The 20,540-nt window shown below is 61.6% G+C and overlaps 3 protein-coding genes across 3 annotated transcripts; 1 reads left to right on the plus strand and 2 right to left on the minus strand.

Annotated features, from left to right (window-relative positions):
- Window positions 1–5,173, minus strand: RPS5 (ribosomal protein S5). The gene is made up of 6 exons (XM_080364449.1): window positions 5,120–5,173; window positions 3,518–3,623; window positions 1,811–2,020; window positions 424–552; window positions 227–325; window positions 1–113 (listed from the first exon to the last, which is right to left on the minus strand). The coding sequence occupies exons 2-6, from the start codon at window positions 3,620–3,622 to the stop codon at window positions 45–47; spliced, it is 612 nt and encodes a 203-aa protein (XP_080220575.1). The 5' UTR covers window position 3,623; window positions 5,120–5,173; the 3' UTR covers window positions 1–44.
- Window positions 5,174–5,603: 430 nt separating this feature from the next.
- FLOT1 (flotillin 1) lies at window positions 5,604–17,985 on the plus strand (the record flags this gene model as incomplete). Its single annotated transcript, XM_080364448.1, is given in 15 exon segments — window positions 5,604–5,723; window positions 6,226–6,301; window positions 6,396–6,486; window positions 7,721–7,864; window positions 8,819–8,938; window positions 10,140–10,235; window positions 12,083–12,235; window positions 13,783–13,964; window positions 14,793–14,838; window positions 15,369–15,389; window positions 15,391–15,507; window positions 16,859–16,864; window positions 16,866–16,983; window positions 16,986–17,023; window positions 17,953–17,985. Coding segments are annotated over 15 exon segments (1,284 nt in total). The 5' UTR covers window positions 5,604–5,680.
- Window positions 9,228–9,802, minus strand: LOC308052366 (uncharacterized protein; the record flags this gene model as incomplete). Its single annotated transcript, XM_080364447.1, is given in 4 exon segments — window positions 9,228–9,429; window positions 9,654–9,716; window positions 9,718–9,761; window positions 9,764–9,802. Coding segments are annotated over 4 exon segments (348 nt in total), but the record flags the coding sequence as incomplete, so codon positions are not given.
- Window positions 17,986–20,540: the final 2,555 nt, after the last annotated feature.

The following is a 20,540-nucleotide window of genomic DNA, read 5'->3' on the forward strand; positions in this document are numbered from 1 at the left end:
TCACAACCAAGCGATGTTTATTGCCGGGGGTGCCGCGGGTGACATTAACGGTTGGACTTGGCCACGCGCTCCAGCTCGTCCTTCTTCTTGATGGCGTAAGAGTTGGACGAACCCTGGGGGGGGGCGGCAAGAAATGGGGCAAAATGAGCAAAAAAGGGGGTGTGGGTGGATGAATTTAGGGGGGGGTAAAGTGTTAAAGGCGCTAATTAAGTCCCCATCTCGTTACCTTGGCGGCGTTAATGAGCTCGTCGGCCAAACACTCGGCGATGGTTTTGATGTTGCGGAAGGCGGCCTCGCGCGCCCCGGTGCACAGTAACCAAATGGCCTGAAACGGCCCCAAAGAGGGTGTTTTGGGGGTGAGAAAGGGGGGTTTTGGGGTGTGAATGAGAGGGTTGGGGGTGTTTTTATGGGGGGGACGCGCACCTGGTTGACGCGGCGCAGGGGGGACACGTCCACGGCCTGGCGGCGCACGGTGCCGGCGCGGCCGATGCGCGTCGAGTCCTCGCGGGGGCCAGAGTTGATGATGGCGTTAACCAGCACCTGCAGGGGGTTCTGGGACGGGACAGGATGGGGGGGGGGACGGGGGGGTTACGAAAGAGCCTCCTATGGGGCCAAAAAGGGCCACCCAGGGACCAAAAGCCCGAGTTCTAGAGCTCAAAAGCCCAAGTTCTAGAGCTCAAAAGCTCAACGTTCTAGTGGCCAAAACACCCGAGATCTAGAGCCCCCATAACACCCAACCCCGCCCCCTCAACACAACACCCAAAACCCAACAACACCCAAAACACCCTCTTAACCCACCCTCCAACACCCAAACCCACCCCCTCAACACCCAACATCCAACAACACCCAACGCCCAACAACACCCAACAACACCCAACCCCACCTCCTCAACACCCAAAAACCAACACCCAAACCCACCCCCTCAACACCCAACCCCACCCCCTCAACACCCAACCCCACCCCCTCAACACCCAAAACCCAACACCCAAAACACCCTCTTAACACCCAAACCCATCCTCTGAACACCCAACCGCACCCCTTCAACACCCAAACCCACCCCCTCAACACCCAAAACCCAACAACACCCAAAACACCCTCTTAACACCCAACCCTGCCCCCTCAACACCCAACCCCACCCCTCAACACCCAAAACCCAACACCCCCCAAAACTCAACACCCTCCAAAACCCAACACCCCCAAAAACACCCTCTTAACACCCAAAACCCAACACCCCCCAAAAACCCCCTTTTAACACCCAACCCCACCCCTCAACACCCAAAACCCAACACCCCTCAAAACTCAACACCCCCCAAAACACCCTCTTAACACCCAAAACCCAACACACCCCAAAAACCCCCTTTTAACACCCAACCCCACCCCTCAACACCCAAAACCCAACACCCCCCAAAACTCAACACCCCCCAAAACACCCTCTTAACACCCAAAACCCAACACCCCCCAAAAACCCCCTTTTAAACCCAACCCCACCCCTCAACACCCAAAACCCAACACCCCCCAAAACTCAACACCTCCCAAAACACCCTCTTAACACCCAAAACCCAACACCCCCCAAAACACCCTCTTAACACCCAAAACCCAACACCCACCAAAACCCAACACCCCCCAAAACACCCTCTTAACACCCAACCCCACCCTCTTAACACCCAACCCCACCCTCTCAACACCCAACCCCACCCTCTCAACACCCAACCCCACCCTCTCAACACCCAACCCCACCCTCTCAACACCCAAACCCACCCCCTCAACACCCAACCCCGCCCCTCCAACACCCAACCCCGCCCCCACCGACCTCCCCGGTGAGCAGGTGGATGATCTCGAAGGCGTGTTTGACGATGCGCACGGTCATGAGCTTCTTGCCGTTGTTGCGGCCGTGCATCATCATGGAGTTGGTGAGGCGCTCCACGATGGGGCACTGCGCCTTGCGGAAGCGCTTGGCCGCGTAGCGCCCCGCGCTGTGCGGGAGGTACTTGGCGTACTTCTCCTTCACCGCGATGTAGTCCTGCGGGGGGGGGGCCACGGCGGTGGCCAATCGGATTAGGAGGCCATCAGCCAACCAACCAACCAGCATTGGAGACCCTCAACCAACCTACCAATCAACCAGCCTTGGAGACCCTCAACCAACCAACCAGCTTTGGAGACCCTCAACCAACCAACCAGCTTTGGAGACCCTCAACCAACCAACCAGCTTTGGAGACCCTCAACCAACCAACCAACCAACCAACCAGCCTTGAAGACCCTCAACCAACCAACCAACCAGCCTTGGAGACCCTCAACAACCAGCCTTGAACACCATTGGACAACCAGCTTGGGAGATCCTTAAGCAACCAGCCTTGGAGACCCTCAACCAATCAACCAACCAACCAGCCTTGGAGACCATCAACCAACCAGCCTTGGAGACCATCAACCAATCAACCAACCAACCAGCCTTGGAGATCCTCAACCAACCAACCAGCCTTGGAGACCCTCAACCAACCAACCAGCCTTGGAGACCCTCAACCAACCAACCAGCTTTGGAGACCCTCAACCAACCAACCAGCTTTGGAGACCCTCAACCAACCAACCAGCTTTGGAGACCCTCAACCAATCAACCAACCAACCAGCCTTGAAGACCCTCAACCAATCAACCAACCAACCAGCCTTGAAGACCCTCAACCAATCAACCAACCAACCAGCCTTTGAGACCCTCAACCAATCAACCAACCAACCAATCTTGAAGACCCTCAACCAATCAACCAACCAACCAGCCTTGGAGACCCTCAACCAATCAACCAACCAACCAGCCTTGGAGACCCTCAACCAACCAGACTTCTCCAGGGTCTCCAGAACCTTCTCCTGCTTCTCCAGAACCTTCTCCAGGTTCTCCAGAATCTCAACCTTATCCAGAAACCTTGTCCAGAACCTTCTCCAGGGTCTCCAGAACCTCTTCAACCTTCTCCAGAACCTCCTCAACTGTCTCCAGAACCTTCTCGAGGTTCTCCAGAACCTTCTCCAGGGTCTCCAGAATCTCAACCTTGTCCAGAACCTTCTCAACCTTCTCCAGAACCTCCTCAACTGTCTCCAGATCCTTCTCAACCTTCTCCAGATCCTTCTCAACCTTCTCCAGATCCTTCCCCTGGGTCTCCAGAACCTCCTCAACCTTCTCCAGAACCTTCTCAACCTTCTCCAGAACCTCCTCAACTGTCTCCAGAACCTTCTCCAGGGTCTGCGGAATCTCAACATTGTCCAGAACCTTCTCTACCTTCTCCAGAACCTTCTCCAGAGTCTTCAGAACCTTCTCCAGAGTCTCCAGAACCTCCTCCTGCTTCTCTAGAACCTTCTCCAGGTTCTCCAGAATCTCAACATTGTCCAGAACCTTCTCCAGAACCTTCTCCAGGTTCTCCAACCACCCCCAAAAACCCCGTAAACCCCCCAAACCCCTCCCCCACCCCACCCCACCCCCGAGACCCCCCCCACCCCAAACTCCCCCCGGGGACCCCCAGGCCCCCCATCCCCCCACCTGCAGGGAGATGTCGTTGATCTGCACGTCGTCCGTGCTCCATTTCCCAAAGAGTTTGATGTCGGGGGTCTCGGTCACGGCCGGCGCCGTCTCCCAGTCGCTCATCCTGCCAAACCAGCCCTAATTAGCGGGGGCTTAATTAACCCATGTTAATTACAAACCAAACATGAAGCATTTCAGGGTCCCAATGAAGAAAAAGAGACTTGAAAAGACCTTCCCAGTATGAACTGGGAGATACTGGGAATGAAACTGGGCGGGGTAGGAGGTGCTGGGACCCCCCCAAGACCCCCAAATGAGCGGGGGCTTAATTAACCCATGTTAATTACGAATAAAACATGAAGCATTTCAGAGTCTCAGTGAAAACAGAGCCTTGAAAGGACCTTCCCAGTATGAACTGGGAGATACTGGGAATGAAACTGGGGGGGCAGGAGGCGCTGGGACCCCCCCCAAGACCCCCCAAAATGAGCTTAATTAACCCATGTTAATTACAAACCAAACATGAAGCATTTCAGGGTCCCAATGAACATAAAGAGCCTTGAAAGGACCTTCCCAGTTTGAACTGGGAGATACTGGGAATGAAACTGGGGGGGGCAGGAGGTGCAGGGACCCCCCCCAAGACCCCCAAATGAGCGGGGGCTTAATTAACCTCTGTTAATTACTAACGCAAAACTAAAGTGTTTCTGGGTCCTATGGAAAACAAACTTAAAAGGACCTTCCCAGTATGAACTGGGAGATACTGGGAATGAAACTGGAGGGGGCACAGGGACCCCCCCAAGACCCCCAAATGAGCGGGGGCTTAATTAACCTTTGTTAATTACTAACACAAAACTGTTTCTGGATCCCACTGAAGACAAAGAGACTTGAAAGGACTTTCCCAGTATCAACTGGGAGATACTGGGAATGAAACTGGGGGGGGCAGGGGGCACAGGGACCCCCCCAAGACCCCCAAATAAGCGGGGGCTTAATTAACCCACGTTAATTACAAACCAAACATGAAGCATTTCAGGGTCCCAATGAACATAAAGAGCCTTGAAAGGACCTTCCCAGTATGAACTGGGAGATACTGGAAATGAAACTGGGGGGGTAGGAGGCACAGGGACCCCCCCAAGACCCCCAAATGAGCAGGGGGCTTAATTAACCCTCATTAATTACCCCCACAAAGCGACGAGAGCCCATTCCCAGCCCAAACTGGGAGAACTGGGGGGGGGGGGGGCGCGTTGCCCTTTGAAGGGGCAGCGTGGGCCCCACCGCGCGGCTCTTAAAGGGGCAACGTCCCCCCCGGCTTGGGGGCTCAACCCCCCCCCCCCAACGCGGTTTGAAGCCCCAAATCCCACCCGGGGTGCCCCCAATTCCCCCCCCACACCCCCTGAGCGCCTCCAATTCGCGCTTAAACCCCCCCCCCCTTAATTCCCCCCCTTGGGGCTCCCTGAGGGCGGAACCCCCCATTCCCGCCTCAGCGCCCCCCAACCCCCCGGCCCCAAAATGCCTCATGACCCCCCTAAAAAGCCTCACGACCCCCCCAAAAGGCCTCACGACCCCCCCTAAACCCCCCCTGGACCCCTCAACCCCCGGTCCGGGCCCCCCCGGACCCGCCGAACTCACGTGGCGGCGGCAGCGGCGGCTCCGTGAGGAAAAGAGGGCCGAGCGGGGTTTCCCGGCCTCTTATGCAGGGGTGGGCGCTTCCGGGCGCGCATGCGCAGAGCGCCGCCGCGCAGCCGCGCTTCCGCCCTCACCGCCCTCACCGCCCCCCCCGCAGAACGCCGTGCGCATGCGCGCGGGGAAAGGCGCCCGCCCGCCGCTCGTCGCGCAAGCGCAGGGGGCTCCGCTGAAGACGCCGCCGCCATGTCTGTTGAGGGCGCTTGCCCAAACTGCACCATTTGAGGGGCAGCGCTTTATAGGGCGGCTATAGGGGGACACAGGGGACACGGGGGACACGAGGGGAGGATCCCGCGTCTCTCGGGAGGCTTTAGAGCCACATAAATCCCCCAACTCCGCGGAGCGTCCAATGGGACGGCGCGCAGCTTGTGACGTCACGCGTCGCTAGGCAGAACCCGCGGGGGCTGACGGGATCGCGGCGGGTGGGGCGGCGCCGCAGCGGGAGGAACGAGCCCCGTGGGGGGGGGGGGTCGGGGGTCCCCGGGGGGTCCCAGAGCCGCTTCCAGAATGTTCTTCACGTGCGGCCCCAACGAGGCCATGGTGGTGTCGGGTGAGTGTGCCCCGGACGCCTGGGTCCCTCCCGAACGCCTGGGTCCCCTCCCGGGTCCCCTCATCAGCCTCCTGGGTCCCATCCCCGGACGCCTGGGTCCCTCCCGAACGCCTGGGTCCCCTCCTGGGTCCCCCCATCAGCCTCCTGGGTCCCATCCCCGGACGCCTGGGTCCCTCCCGGACGCCTGAGTCCCCTCCTGGTTCCCATCCCCGGACGCCTGGGTCCCCCCATCAGCCTCCTTGGTCCTATCCCCGAACTCCTGGGTCCCTCCCGGACGCCTGGGTCCCCTCCCAGGTCTCTCCATCAACCTCCTGGGTCCCCCCATGGGACGCCTGGGTCCCTCCCGAACGCCTGGGTCCCCTCCCGGGTCCCCCCATCAGCCTTCTGGGTCCCATCCCCGAACTCCTGGGTCCCATCCCCGAACTCCTGGGTCCCTCCCGGACTCCTGGGTCCCTCCCGAACGCCTGGGTCCCCCCTGACCGCCGTGTCCGTGTCCCCGCAGGTTTCTGCCGCAGCCCCCCCGTGATGGTGGCGGGGGGGCGGGTGCTGGTGGTGCCGTGTCTGCAGCAGATCCAGCGGTGAGGGGACATTGGGGACATTGGGGGGGGGACACGGGGGGGGGTGACACGAGTGTCACACGTGTCCCCAAACCCCCCCAAACCCCCCACCCAGGATCTCCCTGAACACCCTGACGCTCAACGTGCGCAGCGAGAAGGTTTATACCCGGCACGGGGTCCCCATCTCGGTCACCGGCATCGCGCAGGTACCCCCAGGGTGTCACCGTCACCCCCACGGTGTCACCGTCACCCCAAAACACCCCCCCCGTGTCCCCACAGCTCAGCCCTGAAAACAGCGGCGTTGCCCTTTTAAGAGGCGCAGTGGTGGGCCCCACTTCAGACTCTTAAAAGGGAGATGTCACCGTGTTATGGGGGGCTCTTAAAAGGGTTAAGTCACAGTGGGCCCCACCTTAGACTCTTAAAAGGGAGATGTCACCGTGTTATGGGGGGCTCTTAAAAGGGTTAAGTCATAGTGGGCCCCCACCTCAGACTCTTAAAAGGGGCGATGGCAGCATGTTGGGGGGGGTCTTAAAAGAGTTGTCACAGTGGGCCCCACCTTAGACTCTTTAAAGGGGTGATGGCAGCGTATTAATGGGGCAGGGTCTTAAAAGGGTTAAGTCACAGTGGGCCCCACCTTAGACTCTTAAAAGGGGTGATGGCAGCGTGTTGGGGGGGGTTTAAAAGGGTTAAGTCACAGTGGGCCCCACCTTAGACTCTTAAAAGGGGCAATGGCAGCGTGTTGGGGAGGGGGGTTAAAAGGGTTAAGTCACAGTGGGCCCCACTTTAGACTCTTAAAAGGGGCGATGGCAGCGTGTTGGAGAGGGGGGTCTTAAAAGGGTTAAGTCACAGTGGGCCCCACCTTAGACTCTTAAAAGGGGTGATGGCAGCGTGTTGGGGGGGTGGGGTCTTAAAAGGGTTAAGTCGCGGTGGGCCCCACTAATTCCCTTAAAAAGGGCTTGGCTGGGTGTGGGGGAGTTAATGTTGGTTATAGGGGGTCCTTAAAGGGGCTTTGCTGTGGTGGGCCCCACCAGCTCTTAAAGAGGCAGCATGTCAAAATGCGCTGTAGGGATTTCTCTGATGTAGCGTGTGGGAGGGGGTGTCTTAAAAAGGGCTCGTCGGTGCGGACCCCACCCATTCTCTTAAAAGGGCATTGCTGCAGCCCCCCCCCTTAAGGGGTTATTATAGTGTGTGGGGTGCGGGAGGGTCTTAAAAGGGCAATGCCATAGCGCCACACCTTTCTTGTTCTTAAAAGGGCAATGCCGCTGCGGTGGCGGGGTTGTCTTAAAAGGGGCTTGTCAGGGCGGACCCCACCTATTATGTTAAAAGGGTTAAAAGGGCAATGCCATAGCGCCACACCCTTCTTGTTCTTAAAGGGGCAATGCCGCGGGGGGGTGTGGGGGGTGCCGTGGGTGGTCACGTGACGCGTGGGCGTGTCCGCAGGTGAAGATCCAGGGGCAGAACAAGGAGATGCTGGCGGCCGCGTGTCAGATGTTCCTGGGCAAGTCGGAGGCCGAGATCGCCCAGATCGCCCTGGAGACCCTGGAGGGGCATCAACGCGCCATCATGGCCCACATGACCGTGGAGGTGCCGGAGGCCACGCCCACCCACCCCATAACCCCGCCCCCCAGAAGCCTCAACCCCTCCAGGAACCTCCCTGGAAGCTCCACCCCCCCATAAGCTCCACCCCCCCATAAGCCCCACCCTCCATAAGCCCCACCCTCCATAAGCCCCACCCTCCATAAGCTCCACCCCCATAAGCTCCACCCCGGCAGCCCTGCCCCCCATAAGCTCCAGCCCCCCATAAGCTCCACCCCTGGCAGCCTCAACCCCCATAAGCTCCACCCCCATAAGCTCCACCCCGGCAGCCCTGCCCCCCATAAGCCCCACCCCCATAAGCCCCACCCCCATAAGCCCCACCCCCATAAGCTCCACCCAGGCAGCCCCACCCCCCATAAGCCCCCCATAAGCTCCACCCCCCCATAAGCTCCACCCCCCCATAAGCTCCACCCCCCCATAAGCTCCACCCCCCCATAAGCTCCACCCCCATGTGCTACACCCCATAAGCCCCACCCCCATAAGCTCCACCCCCGCAGCCCCACCCCTATAAGCTCCACCCCCCAAGGCCTCCACCTCCATAAGCTCCACCCCCCCAGCCCCACTCCTATAAGCTCCACCCTCCAAGGCCCCCACCCCCATAAACTCCACCCCCATAAGCCCCACCCCTATAAGCTCCACCCCCCAAGGCCTCCACCCCCATAAGCTCCACCCCCCGGCGCCCCCACCCCACGGAAGCCCCACTCCCAAAGGCTCCTCCCTTTGGCCCTCGGTGGCCCCACCCACTCCCGACGCCACGCCCCTATGGCCACACCCACCCAAGCCCCACCCCTTTGTGAGGCCACGCCCACCCCCGCGTCCCACTAGAGCTCGAAGGTCCCCATTGGCCCCAGCTGGATCTTGGTGGCCCCGCCCACCCTGAGGCTCCACCCCTTGGCCCCGCCCCCTCCCGGAAGCCCCGCCCACTCTGGCCCCGCCCACCAGGAGATCTACAAGGACCGGCAGAAGTTCTCGGAGCAGGTTTTCAACGTGGCCTCGTCCGACCTGGTCAACATGGGCATCAGCGTCGTGAGCTACACGCTCAAGGACATCCAGGATGACCAGGTGACAACGGGGACACTGGGGACAATGGGGGTATTGGGGGCAATGGGGGTATTGGGGACAGTGGGGGTATTGGGGGCAATGGGGACATTGGGGACAGTGGGGGTATTGGGGACAATGGGGGTATTGGGGGCAATGGGGACATTGGGGACAATGGGGGTATTGGGGGCAATAGGGGCATTGGGGACAATGGGGGTATTGGGGACAATGGGGGTATTGGGGGCAATGGGGACATTGGGGAAAACGGGGGCATTGGGGACAATGAGGAAATTGGGGACAATGGGGGCATTGGGGACAATGGGGGCATTGGGGACAATGGGGCATTGGGGACAATTGGGGTATTGGGGACAATGGGGGCATTGGGAACAACGGGGTCTATGGGGACATTGGGGACAATGGGAGCAATGGGGGTATTGGGGACAATGGGAGCAATGGGGGTATTGGGAACAATGGGGACAATGGGGGTATTGGGAACAATGAGGAAATTGGGGACACTGTGGGGGCATTGGGGACAATGGGGGCATTGGGAACGATGGGGACATTGGGGACAATGGGGGCATTGAGGACAATGGGGGCATTGGGAACGATGGGGACATTGGGGACAACAGAGCATTGGGGACAATGGGGATATTGGGGACAAGGGGGCATTGGGGACAGTGGGGGTATTGGGGACAATGGGGACAATGTGGGTATTGGGAACAATGAGGAAATTGGGGACAAGGGGGCATTGAGGACAGTGGGGGTATTGGGGACAATGGGGACAATGGGGGTATTGGGAACAATGAGGAAATTGGGGACAATGAGGGCATTGGGGACAATGGAGACAATCGGAGTATTGGGGACAACAGGGGCATTGGGGACAACAGGTGCATTGGGGACATTGGGGACAATGGGGACATTGGGGACAATGGGGACGTTGGGGACAATGGGGACATTGGGAACAATGTGGGTATCGGGGACAATGGGGACAATGAGGGTATTGGGGACAATGGGAGCAATGGGGGTATTGGGGACAATGGGGGTATTGGGGACAATGGGGACGTTGGGGACAATGGGGACATTGGGGACCATCCAGAGCCCTTGAGGACACCCAACACACCCAATCCCAGGGGTGGTGGTGGCTGGGGGGGGTGTGTCCTTGTCCCCCCGTGTCCCCCATTGTCCCCAATGTCCCCATTGTCCCCAATGTCCCCATTGTCCCCAGGACTACCTGCGCTCGCTGGGCAAGGGCCGCACGGCGCAGGTTCAGCGCGACGCCCGCGTCGGGGAGGCCGAGGCCAAGAGGGACGCCGGCATCCGCGTGAGTGTCACCATTGTCACCTTGTCACCCCCCGGGTCCCCTTGTGTCCCCTCCATGTCCCCTTGGGTCCCCCCCATGTCCCCTTGTGTCCCCCAATTCCTCCCTAAGGTCCCAATGGCACCAGTGTCCCCTCTGTCCCATGTCACTGGGTTCTCACCTGCTTGTCCTCAAGGTCCCCAACGTGTCACCTCCTGTCCCCCCATGTCCCCCCATGTCCCCTTGTGTCCCCCTTATGTCCCCCCATATCCCCTTGAGTCCCCCCAATGTCCCCTTATGTCCCCCCCATGTCCCCTTGTGTCCCCTCCATGTCCCCCCATGTCTCCTTATGCTCCCCCCATGTCCCCTTGTGTCCCCCCATGTCCCCTTGTGTCCCCCCAATGTCCCCCCATGTCCCCCCCCATGTCCCCTTGTGTCCCCCCATGTCCCCTTGTGTCCCCCTTATGTCCCCCCCGTGTCCCCTTGTGTCCCTTCCATGTCCCCTTGTGTCCCTTCCATGTCCCCTTGTGTCCCCCCAATGTCCCCCCATGTCTCCCCCCATGTCCCCTTGTGTCCCCTTGTGTCCCCCCATGTCCCCTTGTGTCCCCCCATGTCCCCTTGTGTCCCCCCATGTCGCCTTGTGTCCCCCCATGTCTCTTTATGTTCCCCTCATGTCCCCTTGTGTCCCTTCCATGTCCTCTTGTGTCCCCCCATGTCCTCTTGTGTCCCCCCATGTCCCCTTATGTCCCCGCCATGTCCCCCCATGTCCCCTTGTGTCCCCCTATGTCTCCTTATGTCCCTCCATGTCCCCTTGTGTCCCCCTCATGTCCCCTTGTGTCCCTCCCATGTCCCCTTGTGTCCCCCTGTGTCTCCCATCGCCATGTCCCCCCCCATGTCCCAATGTCCCCATTGTCCCCAATGTCCCCATTGTCCCCATTGTATCCGGAGGTGCCGACTACGCCATGTTGGCGCAATAACAACCGGGAGTCCCGAGACCCACATTTTGGGGTTCTGGGGACCCCGTGTGTCCCCAACCCGGGGTCTGGAGGTGCCGTGTGACCCGTCCCCGTGTCCCCATGTCCCCCATGTCCCCATGTCCCCAATGTCCCCAATATCCCCATGTCCCGGTTGTACCTGGCGGTGCCGACTACACCACAGTGGCCGAATACCAGAGAACCCAGGCGTCCGGGGACCCCCATTTTGGGGTTCTGGGGACCCCGTGTGTCCCCAACCCGGGGTCTGGAGGTGCCGTGTGACCCGTCCCCGTGTCCCCATGTCCCCCATGTCCCCATGTCCCCACTCTCCCCATTGTCCCCATTGTATCCGGAGGTGCCGACTACGCCACGATGGTGGAATCATAGAGAACCCAGGCGTCCAGGGACCCACATTTTGGGCTCCTGGGACCCCGTGTGTCCCCAACCCGGGGTCTGGAGGTGCCGTGTGACCCATCCCCGTGTCCCCATGTCCCCAATGTCCCCCATGTCCCCACTCTCCCCATTGACCCCATTGTCCCCATTGTATCCGGAGGTGCCGACTACGCCATGTTGGCGCAATAACAACCGGGAGTCTCGAGACCCCCATTTTGGGGTTCTGGGGACCCCGTGTGTCCCCAACCCGGGGTCTGGAGGTGCCATGTGACCCGTCCCCTTGTCCTCATGTCCCCAATGTCCCCATGCCCCCAATGTCCCCAATATCCCCATGTCCCGGTTGTACCTGGCGGTGCCGACTACACCACAGTGGCCGAATACCAGAGAACCCAGGCGTCCGGGGACCCACATTTTGGGGTTCTGGGGACCCCGTGTGTCCCCAACCCGGGGTCTGGAGGTGCCGTGTGACCCGTCCCGGTGTCCCCATGTCCCCCATGTCCCCAGGAGGCCCGAGCCCGCCAGGAGCAGGTGTCGGCGCAGCTGCTGAGCGAAGCGGCCACGGCGAGGGCTCAACGCGACTTCCAGCTGCAACAGGCGCAGTGCGACGGCGCCGTCAGCGCCCGCAAGGCCCAGGCCGACCTGGCCTATCAGCTCCAGGTACCGCCTCCCGGACGCCTGGGTCCCTCCCCGGACGCCTGGGTCCCTCCCCGGAATCCTGGGTCCCTCCCCAGATGCCTGGGTCGTTCCCCGGACGCCTGGGTCCTTCGTATCCCTGGGGTGCTGTGGGTGCTCTGGGGGTTCATATGGGTGCTATGGGTGCTCCGTGTGTCCCATGGGTGCTCCCTGGGTGCTGTGGGTGCTCTGGGGGTTCATATGGGTGCTGTGGGTGCTCACTGGGTGCTCTGGGTGTTGCGTATGTCCCATGGGTGCTCATTGGGTGCTGTGGGTGCTCTGGGGGTTCATATGGGTGCTGTGTGTGCTCCCTGGGTGCTGTGGGTGCTCTGAGGGTTCATATGGGTGCTGTGGGTGTTCCATGGGTGCTGTGGGTGCTCTGAGGGTTCATATGGGTGCTGTGGGTCCCATGGGTGCTCACTGGGTGCTGTGGGTGCTCTGGGGGTTCATATGGGTGCTGTGGGTGCTCCGTGTGCCCCGTGGGTGCTCTGGGGGTTCATATGGGTGCTGTGGGTGGGTGCTCTGAGGGTTCATATGGGTCCTGTGGGTCCCATAGGTGCTCACTGGGTGCTGTGGGTGCTCTGGGGGTTCATATGGGTGCTGTGTGTGCTCACTGGGTGCTGTGGGTGCTCTAGGGTTCATATGGGTGCTGTGGGTACTCACTGGGTGCTGTGGGTGGTCTGGGGGTTCATATGGGTGCTGTGGGTGCTCCGTGTGTCCCGTGGGTGCTTTGGGTTCATATGGGTCCTGTGGGTCCCATGGGTGCTCACTGGGTGCTGTGGGTGCTCTGGGGGTTCATATGGATGCTGTGAGTGCTCCGTGTGTCCCGTGGGTGCTCCTGGGTGCTGTGGGTGCTCTGTGGGTGCTCACTGGGTGCTGTGGGTGCTCACTGGGTGCTGTGGGTGCTCTGGGGGTTCATATGGGTGCTGTGGGTCCCGTGGGTGCTCACTGGGTGCTGTGGGTGCTCTGAGGGTTCATATGGGTGCTGTGGATCCTATGGGTGCTCACTGGGTGCTGTGGGTGCTCTGGGGGTTCATATGGGTGCTGTGGGTCCCGTGGGTGCTCACTGGGTGCTGTGGGTGCTCTGGGGGTTCATATGGGTGCTGTGGGTGCTCACTGGGTGCTGTGGGTGCTCTGGAGGTTCATATGGGTGCTGTGGGTGCTCACTGGGTGCTGTGGGTGCTCTGGAGGTTCATATGGGTGCTGTGGGTGCTCACTGGGTGCTGTGGGTGCTCTGGAGGTTCATATGGGTGCTGTGGGTGCTCACTGGGTGCCGTGGCTGCTTTGTGGGTTCATATGGGTGCTGTGGGTGCTCACTGGGTGCCGTGGCTGCTTTGTGGGTTCATATGGGTGCTGCGGGTGCTCACTGAGTGCTGCGGGTGCTCACTGGGTGCTGTGGGTGCTGTGGGCATTTCATGGGTGCTGTGGGCGTTCCGTGGGTGCTGTGGGCGTTCCGTGGGTGCTGTGGGCGTTCCATGGGTGCTGTGGGCGTTCCACGGGTGCCCCGTGGCGCTGAGCGTCGCGGCGCGCAGGTGGCGCGCACCCAGCAGGCCATCGCGGCGCAGCGGGCGCAGGTGGCGCTGGTGGAGCGGGCGCAGCGGGCGCAGCTGCAGGAGCACGAGGTCGGGCGGCGCGAGCGCGAGCTGGAGGCCACGGTGCGCAAACCCGCCGAGGCCGAGCGCTACCGGCTCGAGCGATTGGCCGAGGCCCAGCGGTGAGCCCCGCCCCCTCCCCAGCAAGCCACGCCCCCTCCCCAAAAAACCCCACCCCCCCCAGGTGGTGGATACCACCCACTGGCTTGGCTGGGGGTGTTGCCCCTTTAAGAGGAGCCACACTCGTTAATAACAAGCCACGCCCCCTAGACTTGGGGCCCCACCCCTTGTGTAAAGCCGTTGCCCTTTTAAGAGGAGCCACACGCCTTAATAACAAGCCACGCCCCCTAGAGGTGGGCCCCACCCTTTGGGCGAAGCCGTTGCACCTTTAAGAGGAGCCCCGCCCCTTTATAATAAGTCATACCCCTTATAGGGGGGCACACCCCTTGTGTAAAGCTGTTGCCCTTTTAAGAGGAGACACACTCCTTAATAGCAAGCCACGCCCCCTAGAGGTGGGCCCCCACCCTTCGGGCGAAGCCGTTGCCCCTTTAAGAGGAGCCCCACCCCTTTATAACAAGTTATGCACCCTATAGGGAGCCCCACCCCTTGTGTAAAGCCGTTGCCCTTTTAAGAGGAGCTGCACCCCCCCCATTGCTAGGCCCGACCCCTTGCGCGAAGCCATTGCCCCTTTAAGGAAAGCGTTGCCCTTATAAGGGACACCTGTCCATCTTCTCCCAAGCCACGCCCCCAGTGGGCGGTCCCCACCCCTTGGGAAGCCCCGCCCCCTTTAAGTGGCCCTTTGCCCCATGGGGTGGACCCCACCATGCTGAAGCCATCGCCCTTTTAATAGAAACCACCCCTTTAAGAGGGAAGCCTGTCCCCCGAGGCTCCGCCCCCTCCATGCCACGCCCCTCTAAGCCCCGCCCCTCTAAGCCCCGCCCCCTCCGCAGGGCGCAGCTGATGATGGAGGCGGAGGCGGAGGCTGAAGCCATGAAGGTGAGAATGGGGGACCCAGGCGTCCGGGTGGGGACCCAGGTGTCTGGGTGGGGACCCAGGCGTCCGGGTGACCTGGCTTGGGGCGGGGGTGACATGTCACATGTCACCCCATGTCCCCTGTGTCCCTCATGTCCCCATGTCCCCAATGTCCCCATTGTCCCCATTGTCCCCATTGTATCCAGAGGTGCCGACTACGCCATGTTGGCGCAATAACAGCCGGGAGTCCCAAGACCCCCATTTTGGGGTCCTGGGGACCCCGTGTGTCCCCAACCCGGGGTCGGGAGGTGCCATGTGACCCGTCCCCATTGTCCCCATGTCCCCCCATGTCCCCATGTCCCCACTGTCCCAAATGTCCCCAATGTCCCCATTGTATCCGGAGGTGCCGACTACGCCATGTTGGCGCAATAACAACCCGGGAGTCCCGAGACCCACCCATTTTGGGGTTCTGGGGACCCCGTGTGTCCCCCAACCCGGGGTCTGGAGGTGCCGTGTGACCCGTCCCCGTGTCCCCATGTCCCCAATGTCCGCAGGTGACGGGGTCGGCGCGCGCGCGGACGCGCTGGCGCGCGCTCTCAGGCCGACGCGGCGCAGGCGGCCGCCAAAGCCGAGGCCTTTGCCCGCTACCCCGAGGCCGCCGTGGTCGACATGGTGCTGCAGCGCCTCCCGCAGGTTTGGGGCGAATTCCGGCGGTTTTGGGGTCACCAAGGGCAATTTGGGGCTGTTTGGGGGGAATTAGGTGGGTTAAGTTACGTGGGGTGGAATTTGAGGCACTTTGAGGTCAATATGGGGTGTTATATGGGTTAAATTTGGGGTATTTTGGGGTGCCCAGGGGGGTTTGGGGATGACTTGGGGGTGTTCAGTGGGTAGTTTGGGGGCATTTTGGGGGTTTGGGGGTATTTTGGGTTCTTTATGGGGGTTAAATGTGGGGTGGAACGGGTGGGTTTGGGGCCATTTTTGTGTTGAAAAATGACCATTTTGGGGTGGAAATGGACGTTTGTGGGGCGTTTTGGGCCATTTTTAGGGTGGAAACGGCCATTTCTGGGGCGTTTTGGGCCATTTTGGGTGTGGAAATGGCCGTTTCTGGGGCGTTTTGGGCCATTTTTGGGGTGGAAATGGCCGTTTCAGTGCGTTTTGGGCCATTTTAGGGGCGGAAACGGCCGTTTCTGTGGCGTTTTTGGCCATTTTGGGGTTGAAACAGCCATCTCTGGGGCGTTTTGGGCCATTTTGGGTGTGGAAATGGCCGTTTCTGGGGCGTTTTGGGCCATTTTTGGGGTGGAAATGGCCGTTTCAGTGCGTTTTGGGCCATTTAGGGGCGGAAACGGCCGTTTCTGTGGCGTTTTTTGGCCATTTTGGGGTTGAAACAGCCATCTCTGGGGCGTTTTGGGCCATTTTGGGTGTGGAAATGGCCGTTTCTGGGGCGTTTTGGGCCATTTTTGGAGTGGAAATGGCCGTTTCAGTGCGTTTTGGGCCATTTTGGGGGCGGAAACGGCCGTTTCTGTGGCGTTTTTGGCCATTTTGGGGTTGAAACAGCCATCTCTGGGGCGTTTTGGGCCATTTTTGGGGTGGAAATGGCCGTTTTCAGTGCGTTTTGGGCCATTTTGGGGGCGGAAACGGCTGTTTCTGTGGCGTTTTTGGCCATTTTTGCATTGGAAACAGCCGTTTCTGGGGCGTTTTGGCCATTTTGGGGTGGAAATGGCCGTTTCTGGGGTGTTTTTGGGCCATTTTGGGGGTGGAAATGGCCGTTTCTGGGGCGTTTTGGGCCATTTTTGCAGTGGAAACAGCCGTTTCTGGGCGTTTTGGGCCATTTTGGGGGTGGAAATAGCCGTTTGGGGGCGTTTTTGGCCATTTTTGGGGTGGAAACGGCCATTTCTGTGGCGTTTTTGGCCATTTTGGGTGCGGAAATGGCCATTTCTGGGGCGTTTTGGGCCATTTTGGGCTTGAAATGGCCATTTTGGGGGGTGAAAAAGCCCGTTTTTGGGGTGAAAAATGGCCGTTTTGGGGCTGAAACGCCCGTTTTCAGGTGGCGGGAGGCCGTGGCGCAGCCGCTGCTGGGGACGCGGCGCGTGACGCTGGTGGGCGCCGCCGCGGGGCCCGTGGGGGTCGCCCGGATCCCCTCCGAGATCCTGGACGTGGTTTCCCGCCTGCCGGGGCCATCGAGGCCGTCGCCGGAGTCACGGTCACACCGGTCAGGCCACCCGGACGCCTGGGTCCCTGCTGGGGGCACTCCTGGGTCCCTTTTTGGGGGTGGGGCTGAACACCTGGGTCCCCTTTGAGGGGGGAGAGTGGGGCCACCCGGATGCCTGGGTCCCTTCTGGGGCACTCCTGGGTCCCTTTTTGGGGGTGGGGCTGGGTGCCTGGGTCCCCTTTGATGGGGGAGAGTGGGGCCACCCGGATGCCTGGGTCCCTTCTGGGGCACTCCTGGGTCCCTTTTTGGGGTGGGAGGGGGGTGGGGCTGGATGCCTGGGTCCCCTTTGAGGGGGGAGAGTGGGGCCACCCGGATGCCTGGGTCCCTTCTGGGGCACTCCTGGGTCCCTTTTTGGGGTTGAGAGGGGGGTGGGGCTGGATGCCTGGGTCCCCTTTGAGGTGGGAGAGTGGGGCCACCCGGATGCCTGGGTCCCTTCTGGGGCACTCCTGGGTCCCTTTTTGGGGGTGGGAGGGGGGTGGGGCTGGATGCCTGGGTCCCCTTTGAGGGGGGAGAGTGGGGCCACCCGGATGCCTGGGTCCCTTCTGGGGCACTCCTGGGTCCCTTTTTGGGGTTGAGAGGGGGGTGGGGCTGGATGCCTGGGTCCCCTTTGAGGTGGGAGAGTGGGGCCACCTGGACGCCTGGGTCCCTTCTGGGGCACTCCTGGGTCCCCTTTTGGGGGTGGGGCTGGGTGCCTGGGTCCCTTTTGAGGGGGGAGAGTGGAGCCACCCGGACGCCTGGGTCCCTTAGGGGCACTCCTGGCTCCTTTTGCAGGGGGGGTCCCCGGATGCCTGGGTCCCCTTTTGGGGGGGGGGTGGGGGCACCCAGGTTATTTTGGGCCATCTGGGTCCCCTTTAGGGGCACTCCTGGGTCCCTTTGGGGGTGACCCGGACGCCTGGGTCCCCTTCTCAATGCCCTCTTTGTCCCCACAGGCCCCCCAGAAGAAGCCGGAGTGTCCGACCTGAGCCGCTGTCACCGTGTCCCCAAAAGTGCCACCGTGTCCCAAAAAGTGCCACCATGTCCCAAAAAGTGCCACCGTGTCCCCAAAAAGTGCCACCACCCTCCAGTCTGTGTCCCCGCGATGTCACTGAACCCCCCCCCCCCCCAAGCACCCCCCGGTGTCCCCAAAGTGCCACCACCCCCTGTTCCATGTGTCACTTTGTCCCCAGGTCATTAAAGCTGCTGCGTCTGCACGGGGCACTCCTGGGTCCCCTGGGGCACTCCTGGGTCCCGCGGGGTGGGGACGGCGGACACGTGGGGACGCTCGAGGGGACACGGGACAGGAGGGAGGGGACAAAGGGACATAAGGGGGACATGGGACAGATGGGATCCCAATGTGACCCCCAAAAACCCCCCCAAGACCCCCAAAGAGACCCCAAGACCCCCCCCATTTTTTAACCTTTATTTCAATAGCAGCGTCGCGCTATTAAACTTAAACCGCTTGGGGGTGGGACCCCTCCCGGACGCCTGGGTCCATTCCCGGACGCCTGGGTCCCTTCCCGGACGCCTGGGTCCCTTCCTGGACGCCTGGGTCCCCTCCCGGATGCCTGGGTCCCCTCCTCCCCTCACAGTGAGGGAGGGATCACAGCAGATTTTATTGTGTGTCCCCCCCCCACATATACATTCCGTCTCCTTCCCGGGTCCCCTCCCCGGACGCCTGGGTCCCCTCCCGGACGCCTGGGTCCCCTCCCGGACGCCTGGGTCCCTCAGTCGCGCTGCGGCCGCAGCTTCATCTCGGTGAAGGGGATGGAGAAGTCGAAGCCTTTCCAGGGGAACCAGTTGATGCCCTGGGGAGAACATCAGGCCCTATAGGTGCCCTATAGACCCCTATAGACCCCTATAGACCCTCCATAGACCCCCCCTATAGGTTGCTGAGTTCCCCACCCCTATCACTCCTATAGGGTCTCTCCCCCCCCATCACTGGGCAGAGCGGACCCAAGGTGCTCTATAGGGTCCTATAGGTCCCCCCCATGTCCTCCCGTGCCCCCCCATGTCCCCCCCATGTCCCCCATACACCTCCCCCATGTCCCCCCCATGTCCCCTCACGTCCCCCCCATGTCCCCCCATGTCCCCCCATACACCCTCCCCATGTCCCCCCATGTCCCCCCCATGTCCCACGTACACCCCCCCCATGTCCCCCCGTGTTCCCCCCATGTCTCCCCGTGTTCCCCATACACCCCCCTCATGTCCCCTCCATGTCCCCCCATGTCCCCCCATACACCCTCCCATGTCCCCCCATGTCCCCCCATGTCCCCCATACATCCCCCCCCATGTCCCCCATACACCCCCCCATGTCCCCTCATGTCCCCCCATGTGTCCCCTCCATGTCCCCTCATGTCCCCCATATCCCCCCCATGTCCCCCCATACACCCCCTCATGTCCCCCCCCATATCCCCCCCATGTCCCCCATACACCCCCCCATGTCCCCCCATGTCCCCCCCTCCATGTCCCCCCATATCCCCCCATGTCCCTGCCATGTCCCCTCATGTCCCCCATACACTCCCCCCGTGTCCCCCCCCATGTCCCCCCGTGTCCCCCCCATGCCCCCAATGTCCCCCCATGTCCCCCCCCCATGTCCCCTCCATATCCCCCACCATATCCCCCACCATATCCCCCACCATGTCCCCCATACACCCCCTCCATGTCCCCCCCTCCATGTCCCCCCCTCCATGTCCCCCCGTGTCCCCCCCATGTCCCCCCCCATGTCCCCCCATGTCCCCTCAATGTCCCTCCCCATGTCCCCCTCAATGTCCCTCCCCATGTCCCCCTAATGTCCCCCCATATCCTCCCATGTCCCCCCCAATGTCCCCCCATGTCCCCCTCCATGTCCCCCCCATGTCCCCCCCGAGTCCCCCCCATGACCCCCCCATGTCCCCCATACAACCCCCCATGTCCCCCCATGTGTCCCCTCCATGTCCCCCCATATGCCCCCCATGTCCCCCTCATGTCCCCCCCATGTCCCCCATACACCCCCGCCATGTCCCCCCATGTGTCCCCTCCATGTCCCCCCCCATGTCCCCCCGTGTCCCGCCCCGTGTCCCACCTGGTGCAGGGTGGGGGTCCCATAGCGCCCATTGAGGTTGATGTAGTGGCAGTTGTGTCCCCCCATGTCCCCCCCCATGTCCCCCCCATGTCCCCCATGACCCCCCCACGCCCTCCCGTGTCCCACCTGGTGCAGGGTGGGGGGTCCCATAGCGCCCCATTGAGGTTGGTGTAGTGGCAGTTGTGTCCCCCCCATGTTCCCCCCCACGTCCCCCCCCATGTCCCCCCCGTATCCCCATGTCCCCCCCCCCGTGTCCCCTCATGTCCCCCTATGACCCCCCCATGCCCCCCCGTGTCCCACCTGGTGCAGGGTGGGGGTCCCATAGCCCCCATTGAGGTTGGTGTAGTGGCAGTTGTGTCCCCCCATGTTCCCCATACACCCCCTCCCATGTCCCCCCGTGTCCCCCCCCACGCCCCCCCGTGTCCCCCCCCCCGTGTCCCACCTGGTGCAGGGTGGGGGTCCCGTAGCGCCCGTTCA

This window comes from Nesoenas mayeri (genome assembly GCF_963082525.1).
Source record: "Nesoenas mayeri genome assembly, contig: SCAFFOLD_181, whole genome shotgun sequence".
NCBI lineage: Eukaryota > Metazoa > Chordata > Aves > Columbiformes > Columbidae > Nesoenas > Nesoenas mayeri.